The sequence below is a fragment of the Rhinopithecus roxellana genome, chromosome 12, assembly GCF_007565055.1.
Source record: "Rhinopithecus roxellana isolate Shanxi Qingling chromosome 12, ASM756505v1, whole genome shotgun sequence".
NCBI classification, from domain to species: domain Eukaryota; kingdom Metazoa; phylum Chordata; class Mammalia; order Primates; family Cercopithecidae; genus Rhinopithecus; species Rhinopithecus roxellana.
Window position 1 is genome coordinate 2,855,952 of NC_044560.1, and position 21,768 is coordinate 2,877,719.

The 21,768-nt window shown below is 50.4% G+C and overlaps 1 protein-coding gene across 8 annotated transcripts in view; it reads right to left on the reverse strand.

Annotated features, from left to right (window-relative positions):
• MFN2 (mitofusin 2) overlaps positions 1–21,768 on the reverse strand; it is a 31,411-nt gene that overhangs the window by 4,374 nt on the left and 5,269 nt on the right. For 6 of the 8 annotated variants that reach the window (XM_030941975.1, XM_030941978.1, XM_030941976.1 and 3 more), the window contains 15 exons: positions 18,675–18,853; positions 15,673–15,808; positions 12,304–12,466; positions 11,215–11,339; positions 9,392–9,500; positions 9,176–9,283; positions 7,045–7,198; positions 6,762–6,829; positions 6,495–6,616; positions 4,151–4,277; positions 3,659–3,763; positions 3,342–3,444; positions 2,342–2,562; positions 1,588–1,743; positions 686–882 (listed from right to left, as the gene is read on the reverse strand). In XM_030941975.1, coding sequence (XP_030797835.1) covers positions 686–882; positions 1,588–1,743; positions 2,342–2,562; positions 3,342–3,444; positions 3,659–3,763; positions 4,151–4,277; positions 6,495–6,616; positions 6,762–6,829; positions 7,045–7,198; positions 9,176–9,283; positions 9,392–9,500; positions 11,215–11,339; positions 12,304–12,466; positions 15,673–15,808; positions 18,675–18,849 — 2,069 coding nt within the window. In that variant the 5' untranslated portion in view covers positions 18,850–18,853. Of the gene's footprint in view, positions 1–685; positions 883–1,587; positions 1,744–2,341; positions 2,563–3,341; positions 3,445–3,658; positions 3,764–4,150; positions 4,278–6,494; positions 6,617–6,761; positions 6,830–7,044; positions 7,199–9,175; positions 9,284–9,391; positions 9,501–11,214; positions 11,340–12,303; positions 12,467–15,672; positions 15,809–15,898; positions 15,998–16,492; positions 16,608–18,674; positions 18,854–21,768 lie in introns of those variants that run through there. The other 2 variants (XM_030941981.1, XM_030941982.1) reach the window with 2 other exon arrangements.

Here is a 21,768-nt window from a genome sequence, read left to right on the forward strand (position 1 = left end):
TGACCTAAGATGTGCACGAAGATCAGGCTGGGTTCAAAACTTCAAAGCTACATCCACAGCCCAAGCTCTTCAAGGCAACCTCTAAAACTCATACTAGGAATATTTCTTTTTTTTTTTGAGGCGGAGTCTCGCTCTGTCGCCCGGACTGGAGTGCAGTGGCCGGATCTCAGCTCACTGCAAGCTCCGCCTCCTGGGTTTACGCCATTCTCCTGCCTCAGCCTCCCGAGTAGCTGGGACTACAGGCGCCCGCCACCTCGCCCGGCTAGTTTTTGTATTTTCAGTAGAGACGGGGTTTCACTGTGTTAGCCAGGATGGTCTCGATCTCCTGACCTCGTGATCCGCCCGTCTCGGCCTCCCAAAGTGCTGGGATTACAGGCTTGAGCCACCACGCCCGGCCAAGGCAACCTCTAAAACTCATACTAGGAATATTTCTTGCCTTCCCATTTCTTCCTCACCAAGGGGCCCAGAGGCCTACCCAGTCCCAGCCCAAGACAAAAAGTGTCCCTGGGAGACCCCTCTCCCCATCACTGGCCTCAAAGCTGGCCCTGCACACCTGAAGGCCCAGGGTCTATGATGCTCAGGACCCAGTGGCTTCCAGGCCAGGTTGGAAGAGAGATGGGGAAGGGAGATGGGGCTGACCCTGCCTAAAGGAAGTCTCCTGCTGGGCTCCGATGGGGCCACTCACTGCTGGACTTGGTGGCTGCAGTTGGAGCCAGTATAGCTGATGACGAGCTGCAGCTTCTCACTGGCATGCTCCACAAACTGGCGCTTGAAGGCCCTCTCCTTGGCCTTGGTGGTCCAGGTCAGACGCTCATAGACGTAGAGGAGGCCATAGAGCCCAAAGGAGAGGGCAATGAGCCGCCAGCCCACTGCCTTCCACACCTGCAGAGCACATGGTCAGGCTGGAGGACAGCCTCTCCGTGGCCCACCCTCCTTTAGGGTCCATCACTACCAGGGCCGTCTGAAGGGCCCCAGACAACGAGCCCTCATGTTTCTACTCTTTTTTTTTTTTTTTTTTTTTTTTTGTGAGACGGAGTCTGGCTCTGTCACCCAGGCTGCAGTGCGGTGGCCGGATCTCAGCTCACTGCAAGCTCCGCCTCCCAGGTTCACGCCATTCTCCTGCCTCCGCCTCCCAAGTAGCTGGGACTACAGGCGCCCGCCTCGTCGCCCGGCTAGTTTTTTGTATTCTTTAGTAGAGACGGGGTTTCACCGTATTAGCCAGGATGGTCTCGATCTCCTGACCTTGTGATCCGCCCGTCTCGGCCTCCCAAAGTGCTGGGATTACAGGCTTGAGCCACCGCGCCCGGCCAGAGCCCTCATGTTTCTACTCTTAAGTTCCTCTTTCTATGTCTCCTTTGATCCCACTGAGGCCAGAAAGACTGGGACCATCTCCAGAGGAAAGTGAGGGAAACTTGGTGAGGGAGTAAGCGCTCCCCATGCCATCACAGTGAAGAGTCACTGAGAGGAGAAAGTATAGAGTAGACTGTAGAGTGTGGCCCAACGCAGGGGCCACCACGGGAACCTAGCCCTCAGGCCCCACCCACCTGCCCTCCACCCCCACCTTCCCAAGCTGAACTGGTCACTGACCACTCCTCCAACAACAAGAATGCCCATGGAGGTCCTGGATGTCAGGGAGGCCAGGCCGGTAACCATGGAAACCATGAACTCCTCCTGGGTGAGCGAGCCCTGTGGCAGGGGGGGCATGCTGGGGTTGGCTGGCGTCAGAGGGATAGGACGCTGAACCTGAGGAGAGAAAAGATGAGAGGGGTGAGAGGGACGTGGTGAGTCTTTGATTCACGTGAACTCTCAGTGTCACCCTAGTCTGGGGAACAGGGACATAGAGTGGCTCTTCAATTTCCAAAAGGCAAAAAGAGGACAACTAGCTTCAGATGTAGCAGAGACCCTCAGGTGAACACCACAGGATGTGCACAATGTGAGCAGGAGTCATCCTGGCCCGCCTGGCAGCTTCCCCGAGCGTGGGATGTGTACAGAGGGCAGTACGTGTGACAACTCAAGTGGTTTAGAGATGAATGTTTTTAAAATCTGAACTTTAAAATAGTTGTATGTAGGTGGTTATTTTTAAAGTCATCTATTTTTAATAGTTACATACTTACTTTAATATGTATTAGAGAAAAATACTAGCATCTGTCATTTCACAAATATCACTGCTTAGAACAAATCAGCTCAATCAGCAGCAAAAATTCTGACTGTGGTGTACTGTGTGGTGGGGCACACCACCACAGCTGCTGACCTTTACCCCGTTTCAGAATGGTTCCTGTGTCTGGAGGCGGGGTACAGACTGACCCCCCACGATGCCCCTGAGGTGAGGAGCTTTGCTTGCCTGGTCATTGTAGCCCATCAAGGCCCGACGGCTGTTCTTGGGGCCCAGGAACCTATTCACCAGCATGGTCCATCCGAGAGAGAAATGGAACTCAATGTCTTCCTGAAAGTCAGCACACAGCTTGTCACAGTTCAGGTCATAGTTGAGGGAGAAGCACTGGCGCGGGACCAGCATATCTATCTGACTCCGCACAGACACGGGAAGGAGGGGTTTCAAGCCATCTATCGGGGGAGAAAAGGAGGAAAAGCTTATCAGCTCAGCCCTGCACCACAGCAGCACCAAGCCTTGGAGATGGCTCCACCAGCTACTGCCAGGCACGCTGAACAGCTTTGCCTGGGAACCACAACCCGGTCAAGTTGGCCCATGAGACTGAGCATGCCTCACTTGAGGCCAGCTCCCCCAGGGAAGTGTGGACCCAGATGCCATACTGCTAACACTTCTGCCTCACATAGACTTATAGGAGCAGGCCCAATTCTCAGCCTAAGATAGACCCATGTAGTAGCACAAGATGGGCTCCCCAACCCTGTGTACAGAATGAGTTCACAAGGCCAGGCCCCGTGGCTCATGCCTATAATCCCAGCACTTTGGGAGGCCAAGGTAGATAGATCACTTGAGGTCAGGAATTTGAGACCAGCCTGGCCAACATGGCAAAACCCCATCTCTACTAAAAATACAAAAACATTAGCCAGGCGTGGTGGTCATGCCTGTAGTCCCAGCTACTCGGGAGGCTGAAGCAAAAGAATCGCTTGAACCTAGGTGGCGGAGGCGGCCGTGAGTCAAGATCATGCCACTGCACTCCAGCCTGGGTTACAGAATGAGACTCTGTCTCAAAAACCAAACAAGAATGAGTTCACAACATGTACCCAGAACCTGAAGGTAGTGAGTTGAATCATCATGAAAAGTGACAGATAAGGAAAGTCTTGATTTCTTTAGCTTGGCCTCTGTATCTGATCTTTGGGCAGCCCAGGCCACAGCTCCCCAGTTCCCTATGGGCACTGACCTATCATGTCCTGCTGCATGGTCTGCAGGGAGTTGGTGATGGCCGTGGAGCAGCGGTCGGACATGTTTCGGCCCAGTCCTTCCTCTATGTGGCGGTGCAGTTCCTGCCACCAGAAGAGGAAGGTTAAGAGAAGAAGCACGTCCATCAAAATTCCCTTCAGGCCACATCCACCAGGTGACCCCAGAAAGCTGACGGAAGCCTGGGCCTTGTCTCTGTGGCTTCCACTTTCACTGCTGGGGGGCCCTGACCCAGACCAGTAGGGGCTGAATCACTTTTGGGGGCCTCCTGCCAAGAGGACCTGTTGCTCCATGACTCACATTCTTATAAACTTTGAGGACTACTGGAGAAGGGTGGAAGTCCATCTGGTAATCATCCACCAGCACAGAGAGGCGCCTGATCTCCTCGGCCATCGCAGTTGACACCTACAGCAAAAGGAAGCACACTGTTAAGTATCAAGGAAGACCAAAGTTCAGTCCTGCAGCACCAGGAGAGATCCCAGCAGACGGCCTATCTTTCCTCTCAACCCAGCAGCCTCCTCAGCTCCTCTATGGAGTTAAAGCCTCTGAGGTGAGAGGGCCTGGGAAACTGGCTGACCAAACGCTCACGTGATCTGTGGAGGTCCAGAGGAAGGGGAACATGCCCTGCATCACACAACCCAACAACGGAACCCAAAGGGAAGCTCTGTATTCTTGAAGCAGGGCCACAACTTCCTTCTGGAAGGCTGGAAGTCCCTAAGAGGAGGTCTGCTTTCTTCTGGACTCTACTCGGGAGTCCAAATCTCCCCAGAATGCTTCCTCCTCATTTCTCACCTGCCTCTCCACTTCCTCCGTAATCTGCTTAATTCGCAGCTTATAGTCTTGAGCCAAGAGCTCCAGCTGTTTGTCAATAAATTTCAGTCGGTCTTGCCGCTCTTCACGCATTTCCTCGCAGTAAACCCTGAAAGCAGAGAACTGGTGAGAAATCCATGTTCCTGTCTGACTAAGCAGAGGAGCAAGAGGGGATACCAGAAAGTCCAGGCCACCTCGCCCGCTCTCTTGCCTGGCAGGGCTGCACATACACACCCAGGGGCGTGAGCTTTCCCCTTCCCAGGTAAGAAGGGAGCCCCACAGCCAACCATGCACTCCTCAGTCTTCCATGTGGGACAGGCGGTGGGGACAGAGCAGGGAGGGCGTTGTAAGGGGGTTTAAACAAATTCTGCCAATTAACATAGGGAAGAAAGCTCAACCTCACTAGTAATCACAGAAATGAATTTTTTTTTTTTTTTTTTTTTGAGATGGGAGTTTCACTCTTGTTGCCCAGGCTGGAGTGCAACGGCGCGATCTCCGCTCACTGCAACCTCCGCCTCCCGGGTTCAAGCAATTCTCCTGCTTCAGCCTCCTGAGTAGCTGGGATTACAGGCATGTGCCACCACGCCCAGCTAATTTTGTAATTTTAGCAGAGACAGAGTTTCTCCATGTTGGTCAGGCTGGTCTTGAACTTCTGACCTCAGGTGATCCGTCCGCCTTGGCCTCCCACAGTGTTGGGATTACAGGCGTGAGCCACCATGCCCAGTCGGAAATGAAATTTTTAAAGGCACAATTTTCTACCAAGGCCTGGCAAAAATGACCAGGCCTGAAGTTCTGGTGAGAGCTGAGGAAATGGAAGGCCTATGGACAGTACTGGTCATGCAACGAATGGGTAGGGCTGTTCTGGAGAGCAATCAAGTAAAACTGACTACAACTGGAAACACGTGTACCCTAAAACAGAATTGCCACACCCCTAGGAATTCACCCCAGGAAGACTCTTACAAAGGTGCACAAGGGGACACGCGAACACATGTCCACTGCAGTAAGGTTTCCAATAGCAAAAAAGAAATCTAAAATTCCCTTCACAGGAAAATAAGGCATATTCACAACGGAATATACTACAGCAGTTCCTATTCATAAACTCAAACTACACATACTAATAAGGATAAAGGGAAAAACGACATTGAGTAGAAAGTAAAGCCAGGTACAGTGACAGTGTGATGCCACATCTGTACGTCTGAAGCATGTAAAAACCTGACATATTCTTCAGCATTTATGTAAAAGTACTGTTTGAATGGGTGATAGAACAATGTAAACTCATGATTATGGTGCCTCTGGGCAGAGTGACACTGGGACAAGTGCAAAAGAATCAAAAGGGAACTTAACTTTTTAAAATTTTAACTTAATATAAACAATTGAGGCCCGGTGCGGTGGCTCACACCTGTAATCCCAGCACTTTGGGAGGCCAAGGTAGGTGGATCACAAGGTCAACAGACCATTCCGGCTAACACGGTGAAACCCCGTCTCTCCTAAAAAAATACAAAAAATTAGCTGGGCGTGGTGGTGGGCACCTGCAGTCCCAGCTACTCGGGAGGTTGAGGCAGGAGAATGGCGTGAATCTGGGAGGCAGAGCTTGCAGTGAGCCAAGATCGTGCTATTGCACTCCAGCCTGGGCGACAGAGCGAGACTCCGTCTCAAAAATAAATAAATAAACAAAATAAACAATTGAGAAAGTCAATTCTGTGTGATAGAAGCAAGGTGTTTTCATATTATTCTTTAGTGACAGGGTCTCACTCTGTTGCCCAGGCTGGAGTGCAATGGTGCAATCACAGCTCACTGGAACCTTGAACTCCTGGGCTCAAGTGATCCTCCTGCCTCAGCCTCCCAAAGTAGCTGGAACTACAGGTGTGCGGCCACCACGCCCAGCTGATTTTTAAAATTTTTGTAGAGATGGGGTCTTACTATGTTATCTGGGCTGGACTCAAAACTCCTGGCCTCAAGCAGTCCTCCTGCCTTGGTCTCTCAAAGTGTTGAGATCACAGGTGTGAGCCACTGCTCCTGGCTGGAATGTTGTTTTTTAAAATGTGTTCAGGCTCTGAGATGGCTGCAGAGCTCAGCAGGGCATGGGCCAAGGCCTCCAACACAGGGACTCGTGCTGCACAGACTAGGTGGGGTGATGAAGCACCCAGCCGCCCTCCTCACCAGGCTGTCTATGTGGCTCTAACATGGTCTGGTGGCCAGGGAAAGGGCCCTGGATGGGAGCCCAGAGACTCAGCCCTGCCATCAAGGCGTGTCGTAACTGCCCAAGGCAGGAGGACTACCTCATCTCGGCAGCCCTCTCCACCTATCTGCAGTCTTGGACTCTTACTGCTGCTCCCGAGCCGCCACGTGCAGCGAGTCCATGATGAGTCGAACCGCCTCTGCAATCTGCTTGGCCCGGACCGTGTGCTGCTCAAACTTGGTCTTCACTGCAGACTGGGAGATGCACTCCTGGAACACACAAAGGCACGGAGGGCGGTGGGAGCCACCAGGGGCCTACAGCCAAGGGCCAGACTCTGGCTTTCACTGCCAGGGACACAGCCAGTGGGAGCTGGGGAGGCACAGAATCACCATATACCAGAATCAAAGGACTCACCTCAAACCTCCTCTCAAAATTCTGAAACTCAAACATCCTCACTTGAAAGCCTTCCGCGAGAGCGCCCCCTGGGAGAATTGTACTGCATTAGCCCAGAAACAACTTGGCAGCAGAGGAAAACAATGAAATCCCCAGAAACCAAGCCACTAGCTGAAGAGTAAGAGCCTCTCACTCTGCTCTTGTCAGCAGCCCTTTCTCAGAAGGATTTTCTACTGACAGACTCAGCATGAGACAAAACGTCTCAAACATCAGGGAAAAGAAGGACATCTGTTCTCATCATTACCTCCTTCGGGCATGCCCTGGGCTTTCTGAATCCTGGCGTTGAGCACCTCCTTAGCAGACACAAAGAAGATGCGGTCCCCGGCCTGGGATCGATCCACCACACCCAGCTCATCCACTAGGAAGCTGGTACAACGCTCCATGTGCTGCCGCCGCACCTGGAGCCCAAACAAATGTGTCCAGAGTGGGTGCAGGTGGCCCCACAGCCCCCACCTGCCTCTTTCATTAAAAGAATAGGTCATAAGAGGCTGGGCACGGTGGCTCACGCCTGTAATCCCAGCACTTTGGGAGGCCACAGCAGGTGGATCATTGAGGTCAGGAGTTCAAGACCAGCCTGGCCAACATGGTGAAACCCTGTCTCTACTAAAAACACAAAAAAATCAGCCACGCATGGTGGCGGGCGCCTGTAACCCCAGCTACTCAGGAGGCTGAGGCAGGAGAATCGCTTGAACTTGGAGACGGAGGTTGCAGTGAGCCAAAATAGCGCCACTGCACTCCAGCCTGGGCAACAGAGTGAGAAAAAAAAGAACAGGCAATATATTCACATGGCTCAACAGCCAAAGGCACAAACACATACACAGCGCAATGTCTCCCACTATTCTGCTCTCTAACCACCAAGTTTCCCAGACCAATGTGTGGGGGTTACTTGGTGTAGAGCCTGCCAAAGATATTTTATGCATATACAAGCAGAAATGCTTAAACGTGCCCTAGACTGCCTCTTGTTAAGCTTCTATAGTGCCTCACTTTTGTGCCCTGGAAGGACAGGAGCCCTGGGGTCAAGAAACCTAAATCTGGGAGCTATACTCTGACAAGCCGTGTCCTCCTGGGGCATTGTTTACAAAAAGAGTGGGCATCACTAGAAAATCCCTCCTGGCTCTGACACCTGGGGTTCTACTGATAAAATGTGACAACAGCTTCTTGTAGACACCTACCATGTGTCAGGTGTTTTTGACAGATTTCATCCTCTCAATAAGTCTATTTATCACACTGGTGAGGAAATTGGATTTACCAGAAGGGTCAAGGGATCTGCCAAAGTCACACTGCCTGCCTAGTGTCAGTCAGAATTTGGACTCTGGGCCGGGCACAGTGGCTCATGCCTGTAATCCTGGCACTTTGGGAGGCCAAGGCGGGCGGATTATCTAAGGTCAGGAGTTCGAGACCAGCCTGGCCAACATGGTGAAATCCCATCTCTATTAAAAATACAAACATTAGCCAGGCGTGATGGCAGATGCCTGTAATCCCAGCTACTCGGGAGGCTGAGGCAGGAGAATTGCTTGAACCCAGGAGGTGGAGGTTGCAGTGAGCCGAGATTGTGCCATTGCACTCCAGCCTGGGCGAGCAAAACTCCATCTCAAAAAAAAAAAAAGATTTTGGACTCCGGCCTATTGACTGCAACTGCATGTTTTATCATCCCATATTATCAATCTTATTACCCTTTATTTTTTCGGAGACAGCGTTGTACTATGTTACCCAGGGTGGTTTCAAATTCCTGGTCTCAAGGGATCCTCTCTCAGCCTATAGGTGTGCACCACCATGTCCAGTTTGTCTTTCATTTCACATATTTAGAGTTGTGAGGCCAGGTGCGGTGGCTCATGCCTGTAATCCCAGAACTTTGGGGGGCTGAGGCGGGTGGATCGCTTGAGCTGTGGAGTTCAAAACCAGAGTGGGCAACATGGCAAAACCCCGCCTCTACCAAAAATACAAAAATTAGGCAGCCTCATAACCCAGTCTCTAAATAAATAAGTAAACAGCTAAGAGTTGTGAGTCACCAGTTAGAATCAGTATTCTCCATTCCTCTTTCCAGCCTCTTTCACAGAGGCCTCCCTAGAGCTGAGCCTGTTCCATACTAATTCCTCAGAAACCAAACTGAGCACTGGCCCCGAAGATGCACTAATGCTGCAGGGATCCTTTTTAAGCATAGGGGAGAGTGGCTTGAAGAGAGGGTGCGTCCAGCAAAGTGGATGGCAGGGGGGAAAAGCCACCAGAAGATACCATAGAAGAGTATTTGGAGAATTATTTGGCAATAAAGTTAATTCAGGGAAGTCACTAGATCCAGGAGGGCATGAAGTGGCCCTAGTGGCAGGCAGTGCTCCCTCAGGGTGGCATTCCCCAAACTGCCAAACAGAGGCACTAACCTCCTCCATGTACTCAGGCTCTGAGGCGGATGCATCCCAGCGGTTGTTCAGGATGAAGATGTTCGGCCGGGAGAGACGCTCACTCACCTTGTGGAAGAAGTGCTTTTCCTAGACAAAGGGTAAGACCTCGATGGAGCAGGAGCCTGACAGCCAAGGGCCCATCAGCTGCCTGCCCAGGGGGTGTGGGAGCTTGGGAGAAGGCAGAGGAGGAGTTACCGTCTGCATCAGGGTGGACTCTGAGTTGGCCACCAGCACAAACACATCAGCATCCAGGCAAAACTTGTCAATCCAGCTGTCCAGCTCTGTGGTGACATCAATACCAGGGCTAAAGGTGACAGGAGTAAACCAAATCATCAGGCAGAGCAGGAGCCCTATTCTTCCTGCTGAGAACAGACCTGGGACTTGTGAGGCAGGCAGGTCATGGAGGAGAAAGCCAGCGAGGGGAGAGAAATCAGGACCGGCCCTCATTAACCGATTTTTACTTTCCATTTCCTAGCCTTCCAGATTGCCTGGAAATGAGTGTTTTGGTTTTTTTGTTTTTTGTTTTTTTGAGACGGAGTCTCGCTCAGTCGCCCAGGCTGGAGTGCAGCAGCGCGATCTTGGCTCACTGCAAGCTCCGCCTCCCGGGTTCATACCATTCTCCTGCCTCAGCCTCCCAAGTAGCTGGGACTACAGGTGCCCACCACCACACCAGGCTAATTTTTTGCATTTTTAGTAGAGACGGGGTTTCACCACGTTAGCCAGGATGGTCTCGATCTCCTGACCTCGTGACCCCGTCTCTATTAAAAATACAAAAATTGGCCGGGCGCGGTGGCTCAAGCCTGTAATCCCAGCACTTTGGGAGGCCAAGACGGGCGGATCACGAGGTCAGGAGATCGAGTCCATCCTGGCTAACACGGTGAAACCCCGTCTCTACTAAAAAATACAAAAAACTAGCCGGGCAATGTGGCGGGCGCCTGTAGTCCCAGCTACGTGGGAGGCTGAGGCAGGAGAATGGTGTGAACCCAGGAGGCGGAGCTTGCAGTGAGCTGAGATCCGGCCACTGCACTCCAGCCTGGGCAACAGAGCGAGACTCCGTCTCAAAAAAAAAAAAAAAATACAAAAATTAGCCAGGCATGGTGGCAGGTGCCTGTAATCCCAGCTACTCCAGAGGCTGAGGCAAGAGAATCGCTTGAACCCGGGAGGCGGAGGTTGCAGTGAGCTGAGACTGTGCCACTGCAGTCCAGCCTGGGCGACAGTGACACTCCGTCTAAAAAAAGAAAAAAAAAAAAAAAAAAAAATGATGGCCGGGCGCGGTGGCTCAAGCCTGTAATCCCAGCACTTTGGGAGGCCGAGATGGGCGGATCACGAGGTCAGGAGATCGAGACCATCCTGGCTAACAAGGTGAAACCCCGTCTCTACTAAAAAAATACAAAAAACTAGCCGGGCGAGGTGGTGGGCGCCTGTAGTCCCAGCTACTCTGGAGGCTGAGGCAGGAGAATGGCGTAAACCCGGGAGGCGGAGCTTGCAGTGAGCTGAGATCCGGCCATTGCACTCCAGCCTGGGCGACAGAGCGAGACTCCGTCTCAAAAAAAAAAAAAAAAAAAAAGATACACAATTAAGGTGAAGGTGTGACTTGATGTGAGTCCAGGTAAATGCTACAATACTGTACTTCTTGGTATAGTTAGAACCTGTCCACCAAGCCAGGGCAAAGTGTTTCTTCAAGGGAGATAAAATACACCTCTGACTCCGCCACAACTCCCCACCCCCAGTACATGTGCTGGCACTGGGCTGAGGTTGAGAACCTCCCCAACTTTTGAGCATCCCTCCTATCTCTTACAGACCATCCCTGGGACATCTGCAGGGTACTGGTAAACAGGTATAGGTACCAGACTCTAGAGGAAAGCCAAGAGGCCAGAGGATTTGGTTGAGCCCATCCGAAAGGCAGCAGTACTTAAGCAGAGCATGGATGGGGCCCAGGGACTCTGGCCCGGATTACTCAGAAATGGAAACCTGGCGCCTCCCGGTTTGGACCTCCTATGAGGGTACCTCCCTCTTACCTGTCCATCAAAACGAGGTCATCCTTCAGAAGTGGGCACTTAGAGTTGGGCCACATCACACTCACTAGGCTGCCGGCATGGAGCTGCTTGTCCTGGTGGAGGGCATGAGCCAGCTGGTTCACAGTCTGATGGCAGAGGAAGGAAAAAAAAAGAGGCTGAGGAGGAAACACCAAGCCAGATTTCCTGTGCCGCTGCATCACAGCACAGTGGCTGGGACTGCTGCCCATCTGCTACCCTTTCTTCTTCCACATATAAAAAGTTAACAGCTGGGAGTTGTCAGTTAAGAACCCACTTTCTTCACTGCTCTTTTGGGTTCTTTCCTGGATATCATGCTAAAGTCGTCTGTTCTGCACTGATTCTTTTTTTTTTTTTGAGACGGAGTCTCACTCTGTCGCCCAGGCTGGAGTAGTGGCGTGATCTCGGCTCACCGCAACCTCCACCTCCCGGGTTCAAGCAGTCCTCCTGCCTCAGCCTCCCAACTAGCTGGGATTACAGGCGCCTGCCACCACGCCCAGCTAATTTTCGTATTTTTAGTAGAGACAGCGTTTCACCATGTTGACCAGGCTGGTCTTGATCTCCTGACCTCAAATGATCCACCCGCCTCGGTCTCCCAAAGTGCTGGGATTACAGGCCTGAGCCACTGTGCGTGGCCGATTGATCCTTTATGAAGCAAATTGAGCATCTGGCCCCAAACAAGAATGCAGCTGCCTCTCAGAAAACTCACAGTGTCGGCCCCTGAATGATAGGTCAGAGACACAGAGCAAATGCAGGAATCCCTCTCTGGCAATACCCCAAGGAAGAACACAGCACATACTGTCTTCCTTCACTAGTGAAGAGAGGCCAGTGGCCACTCAGAGCTGTATGAGGAACAGCAGGGTCCTCATTCTTGGTGATCCACGTTTCTGGAAACCGCCCCCGCCAGCCCCCAGAAGCTCTCACATCCTTCAAAAAGCTCGTCTAAAATAGGGTCTCCCACTCACCTACACAGGGCAGTGCTGCCCTCTCCCTAGAGGTGAGGTCAGCCATGTCACAATGGAGGACTTGCTCCGCCAGCAGGCACAGGGCTGACAGCCAGCCTGGCACCCTCACCTTGGCGCTCCTCTTTTCCTCTGAGCCCTCGGTAAGGAGAAAGGCCTCATGGCCATCTGTGCCCTCTACCCGCAGGAAGCAATTGGTGGTGTGGCCAATCCCAGAGGGCAGAACTTTGTCCCAGAGCATGGCATTGATCACGGTGCTCTTCCCATTGCTCGTCCTAGAAGGAAGTAACAGCTGTCAGCAAAGCCACCAATATCTGACCTGAATTACTTTCACAATGCAGATACCAGCCTGGAAGGCCAAAGCCCTATTCACTGCAATGTTGCCAGTGCCCAGACAGTGCTGAGACACAGAGTAGGCACTGTTTATTAAAATGAATAAACACCCCCAGGCCCAAAGCTGTGACATACCCCTGGTTCATCATTTCAGATCAATCTGCAAGAGGCTCACTGCGCACTGTCTGCCCCTTGAATCATACAGCCACGCTCAGCATCACTTATAGACTGTCTGAGACAGTCAGACAGTCTCCAAAGTTTAACTCAGGCCTACCTGAAACACCGACTCACCACCCCCAAAGCATCTTTCTCAGTCTAAATGACCCCAGTGTTTCCCACACAGGGCATGTTTCACTGCTTTTCTCCCATGATGCTCCTCCTTACACATGAAGCTTCACCTTGTCAGTCCCAGCTGACAACTGCCAGGCTAAAGGGAAGATTACTTTCTCATTCTTTGTTTTTATCATTATTTGAGATGGAGTCTCGCTCTGTCACCCAGGCTGGAGTGCAGTGTCATGATCTCAGCTCACTGCAACCTCCGCCTCCTGAGTTTAAGCGATCCTCCTGCCTCAGCCTCCTGAGTAGCTGGGGCTACAGGTGCGTGCCACCATGCCCAACTACCTTTTGTATTTTTGGTAGAGACAGGGTTTCACCATGTTGGCCAGGCTGGTCTCGAACTCCTGACCTCAGGTGATCCTCCCGCTTCAACCTCCTAAAATGCTGGGATTATAGATGTGAGCCACCATGCCCAGCCTACTTTCTCATTCTTACCTATCACACCCCTTTCATGTAATCTGGTGGGGGTTTTTTGGGTTTTTTTGATACAGGGTCTTGCTTTGTCGCCCAAGCTGGAGTGCAGTGGCGTGTGGCATGAAGAGAGCTCACTGAAGCCTTGACCATCAGGGTTCAATGATCCTCCCACCTCAGCCTCCCAAGTAGCTTACACTATAAGTACGTGCAACCACGCCCAGCTAATTTTTAAATTTTTTGTAGAGATGGGGTCTTGCCATGTTGCTTGGGCTGGTCTCAAACTCCTGGGTTCAAGCAATTCTCCTGCCTCAGCCTCCCAGTGCTGGGATTACAGATGTGAACCACTGCACCCGGCCATTTCTGCTTCTTGAGAATAGCTCCACTCAGCAGACTCATCTGCTCTGAGTCTCAGAGCTTTCAACCTGTGCTAAATACAGCGTTTCTGAGTTAAAGTTTCCCAGCCACATCACTAGAGCAGAACTACAATGACCTTACCTGCACCCACTGAGACAGGCAGCTCACTAGCTCACCTAAGTAGGGGTCATACCTCCCAGGTGAGGATGGAGAAATGATAGTTCAGCGGAGTAGAGGACCACACCTGAGGTTACAGGTCATCAGGGACAAGACTCTAGGCACAGTGCCTATTCCCCAGGCTACCACTAGGTGCCTAGCATACAATCTGTCTAGATGTCTTTTTTCCTGTATTAGATGTGTGTGTGTGTGTGTGTGTATATATATATACATATATATATACACACACACACACATTTGTTTTTTTTTCTTTGAGATGGAGTCTCGCTCTGTTGCCCAGGCTGGAGTACAATAGCATGATCTCGGCTCACTGCAACCTCTGCCTCCTGGGTTCATGCCGTTCTCCTGCCTCAGCCTCCCAAGTAGCTGGGACTACAGGCACCCGCCACCATGCCTGGGTAATTTTTTTGGATTTTTAGTAGAGACGGGGTTTCACCATTAGCCAGGATGGTCTTGATCTCCTGACCTTGTGATCCACCTGCCTCAGCCTCCCAAAGTGCTGGGATTACAGGCGTGAGCCGCCACACCTGGCCATTATACCAGTTATAAATGTTTGGCATAGTACTTTGGGTACATTGTGGCTTCACAAAGGCCAGTGTTAAAATTGCTTCCATGTCAAAGCAAAGAAAACTGCCTACATATTGGTTTGTCCTGGTGGGGAATAAAAAGGATCACTGGTTCCAGTCACAGGAGTAGTAACTGTGGATACCTTAAGGTTTGGGGCACTTACAAGGCTGTGGTAGAAACAGATACCCCATGGATATCACATGTTAAACCATGTGTATCTGTGGAATACTCAATCTCAATGTGCACACCTTTGACTACCGCTGTGGAAGCGTTCCTTTAGACAAAGCTGTGACCCATTTTACTCTGGATAAGGGCAGAAACGGTTCACATTTCATTATTTGTAAAGTTATCTGCTGTTAGCTTTCATTATTTTTGCTACACTCATTTTATTTGTATTTAAAATGCTTTAGGCAACCTAAGAACAAATGTAAAAGTAAAGATGCAATAAAAATGAATTGCTTGATATTCATTACTTCATGTATATCAACAAGCATAGCACTAAAATAAAACAAAAAAAAATGTATTTAACTTATTTTTAGGTTTTATGCTTTTGTGATTTTTTTTTTTTTTTTGATGCTTGCCTAACATGCATGTGCTGTAAAAATAGTTAACAGGGAAATAACTTGAGATGATGGCTAGCTTTGTTTAATGTCTTATGAAATTTTCATGAACAATACAAGCATAATTGTTAAGAACATGGATATTAAATTCACGTAAGTGGAATAAGTTTTATGAATGGAGAAAAAAAAAAAAAAACAAGTACTGTATGATTCCACTTACGTGAGATACCTAGAATAGTCAAATTCATTGGGACAGAAAGTAGAATGGTGGTGGCCAGGGCGAGGGACATGTGGGGACAGGGAGTTATTGTTTAATGGGTATAATACAAGCTTCAATTTTGCAAGATGAAAAAGCTCTGGAGACTGGTTGCAAATATACCTACTAGTGAACTATATGCTTAAAATGGTTAAGGGGGTAAATTTTATATTAGATCCTTTTAACCACAATCAGAAAATAAAAAAAGTAGTCAGGCTTGATGGCGTGCACCTGCAGTCCCAGCTACTCAGGAGGTTCAGATGGGAGGATCACCTGAACCCAGGGAGGTCAAGGCTGTAACGAGCTTCCAGCCTGGGTGACAGAGAACCTTGTCTCAAAAATCAAATAAATAAAATATAAATTAAAAGGAAAGCAATGAATTTTGAAGCGTGTCCCGGCCCTGGAACGTTCTGTGGGCTTGCACAAAGTGCCTCCCTCCCTCCTAACCAGGAAGAAAGAAAGGGTGGGTGCCACAAGGACATACCGGCCAAAAAAAGCCACTTTCATGTGCCGCCGAGCCAGCACCTCGCTGATGCCTCTCACTTTGGATAGGTAACCTTTGACGTCCAGAACCTGTTCTTCTGTGGTAACGGGGTCCAGTTCTGCATTCCTGTAGGTGTCTGGAGGTGAGGATGGAACATGGGTCACCACATGGTCAGAGGAGTTCCAGAGTCATAAGTCTGGAAGGGCCAGAGCAACGCCCTGCTTACCCTAAATGAGTCCACCTCTGGCTCCCTGCAGCCGACAGGCTGAGTTCCAGATCCTTTATGGTGGCCCCACGGTGTGGTGGTTAAGAACATGGCTCAGGAGCAACACTGCCTGGTTTTGAAGCTGGTTCTTACCACTTTCTAGCTCTGTGGCCTCAAGCAAAAGAACCTTTCTGGGTCTTAGTATCCTTAGGCACAAAATGGAGATAATGACAATATCTACTTCATGAGACCACTGTGAGGATCAAATGAATTAAAATACAAATGCTGTCAATGGCGGCTGGTATAAGACAAATACCTGAAAGTTAACTGCCATCCTTGTTTATTTTTTCTTAACAAATATTCACGAAGTTCTTACCACATGCAAGGCACTGTTCCTTTCACTTTTCAAATTCTTTCTCTCCTTTGGTCCTCTTTATTAACGTGGCTCCAGAGTTAGTAAAAGGCAGAGCTAGGATTTGAATTAGGCAGCCTGGCTCTGGAGTCCAGGCTCTTAACCACTCTGTGTCACTTCTCGAGGCCCTCCCTGCCCTGGCCCTGTTGGCCTCTTGCCACTCGCTGCCTCACAGTCCTCCCTCACCGTATCCCCAAACTCACCAGCTTCCTCGGCACTCCGGCTCTGCTCCCTGCTGCCCAAACCCCTTCCCACTCTCTGAAGAACTGACACACTACACTGCCTTGGGGCAGCTTGACTCATTCTCACTTGACCTCGAGTCTAGCTTAGACAGCACTGCCCCCAGGAAGCCTTCTCTGACCACCCCTCCAACCTGAGTCAGGACCCTGGACCCCTTCTCTTTGTGCCCCAGCACCCTGCACTTCTCCCATCTCAGCTCTCACCTCACCATAAGTTAACTGTCCAGCTCACCTGTCTGTGTCATCGACCTCATGAGGGCCACGCTATCTGATCCCAGCACCCAGCAGGTGCACAAATGTTTGCTACGTGAGCAGACCTTTAGATCACGGCACTGCTTTTTTCCAGTGCCCTTAACGGGAAGATGGCCACCAAATTACTCCATACAGGAGCAACTGAGTGAGATCCCACCACTGTCCTGTCTAGGACTCGCACCAGACAGGCTGGAACACAGCCAGGTGTTTAGCCCCCCTGCACACTCCTGGGAACTACGAGGCTGACAGGCCCCAGCCCTGAGAACACTCCCAAAGCATGTGAAGCATGACGAGGGCCCGCCCAGTGAGTTTCCCCGCAGGCAGCGCCATGAAAGGAAGTGACCAAGTCAACAACACCCCCATCTCCCCGCCCGCAATGTCCACCGGTCACCTCTGCCCCAGATGCATCAATATTCCTCCCTTATATGGGCAACTGGGCATGGCCTTTGGAATGTCCCTCAGAGGAAGCTGGTTCTCAAGCATGTGACTACACTTAAAAGTGAGAGCCAGCAGGCCGACAAGCTCTTGTTACCTGCCCGTTAGAAACAGTCCCCAGGCAGGAACCATTCCCTCCCTGACCCAACACAGCTCAGGATCACTCCAGCTCTTTCCCTTCCATTTAAACAACAGGGAGGCCTCATGTTTTCACACAGAGAGAAATCAAAGCATGCATCACATAAACATCTGCATTAAGCATGTGTCTGTCCACAACGTCATCGGAGTAGGTGACTCAGAGCTTCCAAGAGGGTTACTCTGGGCTCCCAGAGGACAGCGGCCTGATCTACCCCATCTCTGCATGCCCAGCACCTGGCACAGGGCTGGCACACCACAGCCACTGATAAACAGGCAATGAGTTGGGATTATTTCAACTACCAATCATACTACTTTAAAATTCAGATTTTAGTTCAACAAGTATTTAGGAAACACCTTCTGTACATCGAGTGCCATGCAAAGGGCAGGGCACAGATGAGGGCATGAAATTGGACAGTCTCTTTCTTCAAAGGGAGCGTCGTGTAGCAGCCTGGCGTGTAAAACAACGAGAAGCCAAGCTGCTCTCATTGAAAGCAGAATGGAAAGAAGGTGGCCCCCCTGAGCCAGGGGCCAACCCCGGAAGCACCACCACTGAACGTCTAGGGTTCTGCAGACTAGAATCTGAAACCACTGTTCACACCTGAGTCCCCCTTTCACAAGTGAGGAAACCAAGGGCAGGTAAGACTCAGCTACTGGGTCTCCACAGACAATCTCAGGACCTGGCGCCAAAGTGCCCTTCTAAAGAGGGAGCCTGAGGAAGCAAGCGCTGGAGTTGTCACTCAGACGAGCGGGGCCCTGGGAACCAATCCTTCTCTGCTGATAGACAAGGAACTAGAGGTTGGGCTCAAATTAGTAACTAGTAGAAAAGGCACAGGTGACACGAGTTTCCTATAGTTCTGTCACCAATCTAAAAATATAAAAGAGAGGGCGCCCCGGTCAGGGATCACTGACACCCAAACAGTGCCTGGTATTAATGGCAGCCAGAACTAGGCAAAGGAAAACACGTGGGCTCTGGAGTTTGAGACACCTGGGTAAAGCCCTGATCTATTACTTACAAGGTATCCAACAACTCTCAAACCTCAATTTGCTTGCCTTGTAGATGGGGTAAGATTCACCTATCTTTCACGACTAAATGAAACGAAACCTGTGGACTTCTAAAGTAATTACTAAATGGCAGTTCCCTTGTCTTCCTGGCCTAATTTCCCCAGACTCCAATTCCACATGATTTCAAGAGCAGAGCATTTTTGAGGCTATCTGGGCATGAGTTCCCTAGGAGCAGAGCTATACTTCCCCACCCACAAATCCCACTAGCTAAATATCTAAACAGGTAAGAGTGGGCCTGGCTGAGCAGGTGCCCCCTTACCTTCAAGGAAGGTGGCACTCTCCTGGATGTAGGCCCCCAGCTGCTCAAAAATGCCATTGATCTTCTTCTTGGCAGTGACAAAGTGCTTGAGTGGGGAAGCATTCACCTCAGCCATGTGTCTTTTATCTTTCTTGACTGTGACGATAGAGTTGCATCGAGAGAAGAGCAGGGACATTGCGCTGCAAGAGAAGCCAATGTGAGCGAACCCAGCAACACCTACCTCGGGACATCCTGCTGGAGGGATGGTGGAATGCTTGGGGGACAATCAAGAATATGGGGATCTCAGGTCACTGCAACCTCCAGGACTAGAACAAAGGATGGTGAGATAAGAACAGTGTCTCAGGTTGGGTGCGGTGGCTCACCCCGGTTTCTCAGAACTTTGGGAGGCCGAGGCATGTGGATCACCTGAGGTCAGGAGTTCAAGACCAGCCTGGCCAACATGGTGAAACCCCATCTCTACTAAAAATACAGTAATTAGCCAGGCCTGGTGGCACACACCTATAATCCCAGCTACTCAGGAGACTGAGGCAGAAGAATCGCTTGAACCTGGGAGATGGAGGCTGCAATGAACTGAGATCACGCCATTGTACTCCAGCCTGGGTGACAGGGTGAAACTTTGTCTCAAAACATGAAATAAAATAAAATAAAATTAGCCTGACACAGTGGCATACATCTGTAGTCCTAGCTACTTGGGAGTCTGAGGCAGGAGGGTCACTTGAGCCCAGAAGTTTGGGCTGTAGTGACCTATGGTTGGTCCACTGCACTCTAGCCTGGGAGACAGAGCAAGACCACATAAAAACACTATTGGTTAGGGGGCGGGTTCAGTGCCTTATACCTGTAATCCCAGCACTTGGAGAGGCCAAGGCAGGCAGATCGCTTGAACTTAGGAGTTTGAGACCAGCCTAGGCAACATAGGATCCCATCTCTATTTTAAAAAAAAAGAAAAAAAAACCAGCCGGGCATGGTGGATCATGCCTGTAATCCCAGCACTTTGGGAGGCTGAGACAGGTGGATCATAAGGTCAGGAGTTCAAGACCAGCCTGGCCAACATGATGAAACCCCGTTTCTACTAAAAATACAAAAAAATTTAGCTGGGTGTGGTGGCGGCCATCTATAATCCCAGTTACTTGGGAAGCTGAAGTACAGAATTGCTTGAACCTGGGAGGCAGAGCCCTCCCAGCCCAGCCCTCCCACTATGCCCCACCTCTTTTGACCTTTGACCAAAGACCTCTAGGACTTTGGAGTCAAGTCTCATGACCTCTAAAATGTTATTCTTATATGAAAAGATAAGCTACAAAGATGTGTGGGATTGAGTGAGAGCAAGAGAGATAGTCACACAAAAATAGACTGTGATAATATGGCCGGGTGCAGTGGCTCACACCTGTAATCCCAGCACTTTGGGAGGCTGAAGCAGGTGGATCACTTGAGGTCAGGACTTTAAGCCCAGCCTGGCCAACATGGTGAAGCTCTGTCTCTACAAAAAATACAAAAATTAGCCGGGTGTGGTGGCACGTGCCCGTAATCCTTGCTACACAGGAGGCTGAGTGAGACAGAAGAATCGCTTGAACCTAGGAGGTGGAGGTTGTAGTGAGCTGAGATTGCACCACTGCACTCCAGCCTGGGTGACACAGTGAGACTCTGTCTCAAAAAAAAAAAAAAAAAAAAAAAAAAAACTTATAATAAACAAAGTGTTGGGCCAGGCACGGTGGCTCAGAAATGTTGGGCCTGGGCGCAGTGGCTCATGCCTGTAATCCCAGCACTTTGGGAGGATGAGGTGGGTGAATCATTTGAGGTCGGGAGTTCAAGACCAGCCTGACCAACATGGTGAAACCCCACCTCGACTACAAATACAAAAATTAGCCAGGAATGGTGGCAGGCACCTGTAATACCAGCTACTCGGGAGGTCGAGGCACGAGAATTGCTTGAACCCAGGAGGTGGAAGTTGCAGTGAGCTAAGATCACGCCATTGCACTCCAGCCTGAGCAACTGAGCAAGACTATCTCCAAAAAAAAAAAAAAAAAAAAAAAGGCTCAAAAAGAGGCAGACACACCAGAAGGTAGTGCCCAGGGTAAGACTGGGAATTCTGACCCCAAAAGTGGTCAGGTGCCTCAGAGTTCCCACCATGGCGAAAGGTACTTCTTGAGCAGAGCCCACCGATCCTAGAAAGTCAAAGGGCAAAGGCCCTCCTGGATGAGGGGGCATGTGCACAGCTGACTGTACCTGGGTCTGTCACTGCCTCCCCAGCCACCCTAGTCTTAGGGCCCTCAGTTCTCCACCCAGCAGAAAGCTCACTCTCTCTAGATGGGAAATGAGGTGTTGCTCCCGAGCAAGCACACGAGAAACTTCCAAATGGGACCAAAGTACATTGCAGAAGGTCCTGAAAAGCAGAAAGAACACCCAGAAGAGGTACATGAAGACCAAATGCCAAAACGGACGTTTAGGAACTAATCATCCCGAAGAGTGGGCAGAAGACAGACCGACCCAAAGTGGGAAAGGGACCCACATGTGTGCCCAAACCAACAAGTTCTTGTGCAATGTTAATGATTCCTCTGGAGATGAGGGAAGGAAGTGACCCCACCTCCGTTTCTACATTCCTCCTCAGCATCACGCCACAGCTATGAGAGACGTTTTCTCAGCATGGAAGCCATATGTGCAGGGTTTAAAGACAGTACAGCTCTGAGAAAGGAAACTGCAAAGAAAATGCTACTCTCACTCTTCCAAAGCAGCAAAGGAAAAGTGCACTGAAATCAGGCTTGCCATGGCCTGACAGATCAGACTGTTCGAGAAAGACGGGATGTGACAGGCACAAGAGGAAAGCCACCCAAAAGGAAAAGAAAAGAGATCAGGGGCCAGGCACCGTGGCTCATGTCTGTAATTCCAGCACTTTGGGAAGCCGAGGCAGGCAGCTCACCTAAGGTCAGGAGTTCAAGAGCAGCCTGGCCAACATGGTGAAACCCCATCTCTACTAAAAATACAAAAAATTAGCTGGGTGTGGTGGCGCATGCCTGTAGTCCCAGCCACTCCAGAGGCCAAGGCAGGAGAACCACTTGAACCTGGGAGGTAGAAGTTGCAGTGAGCTAAGATCTCACCACTG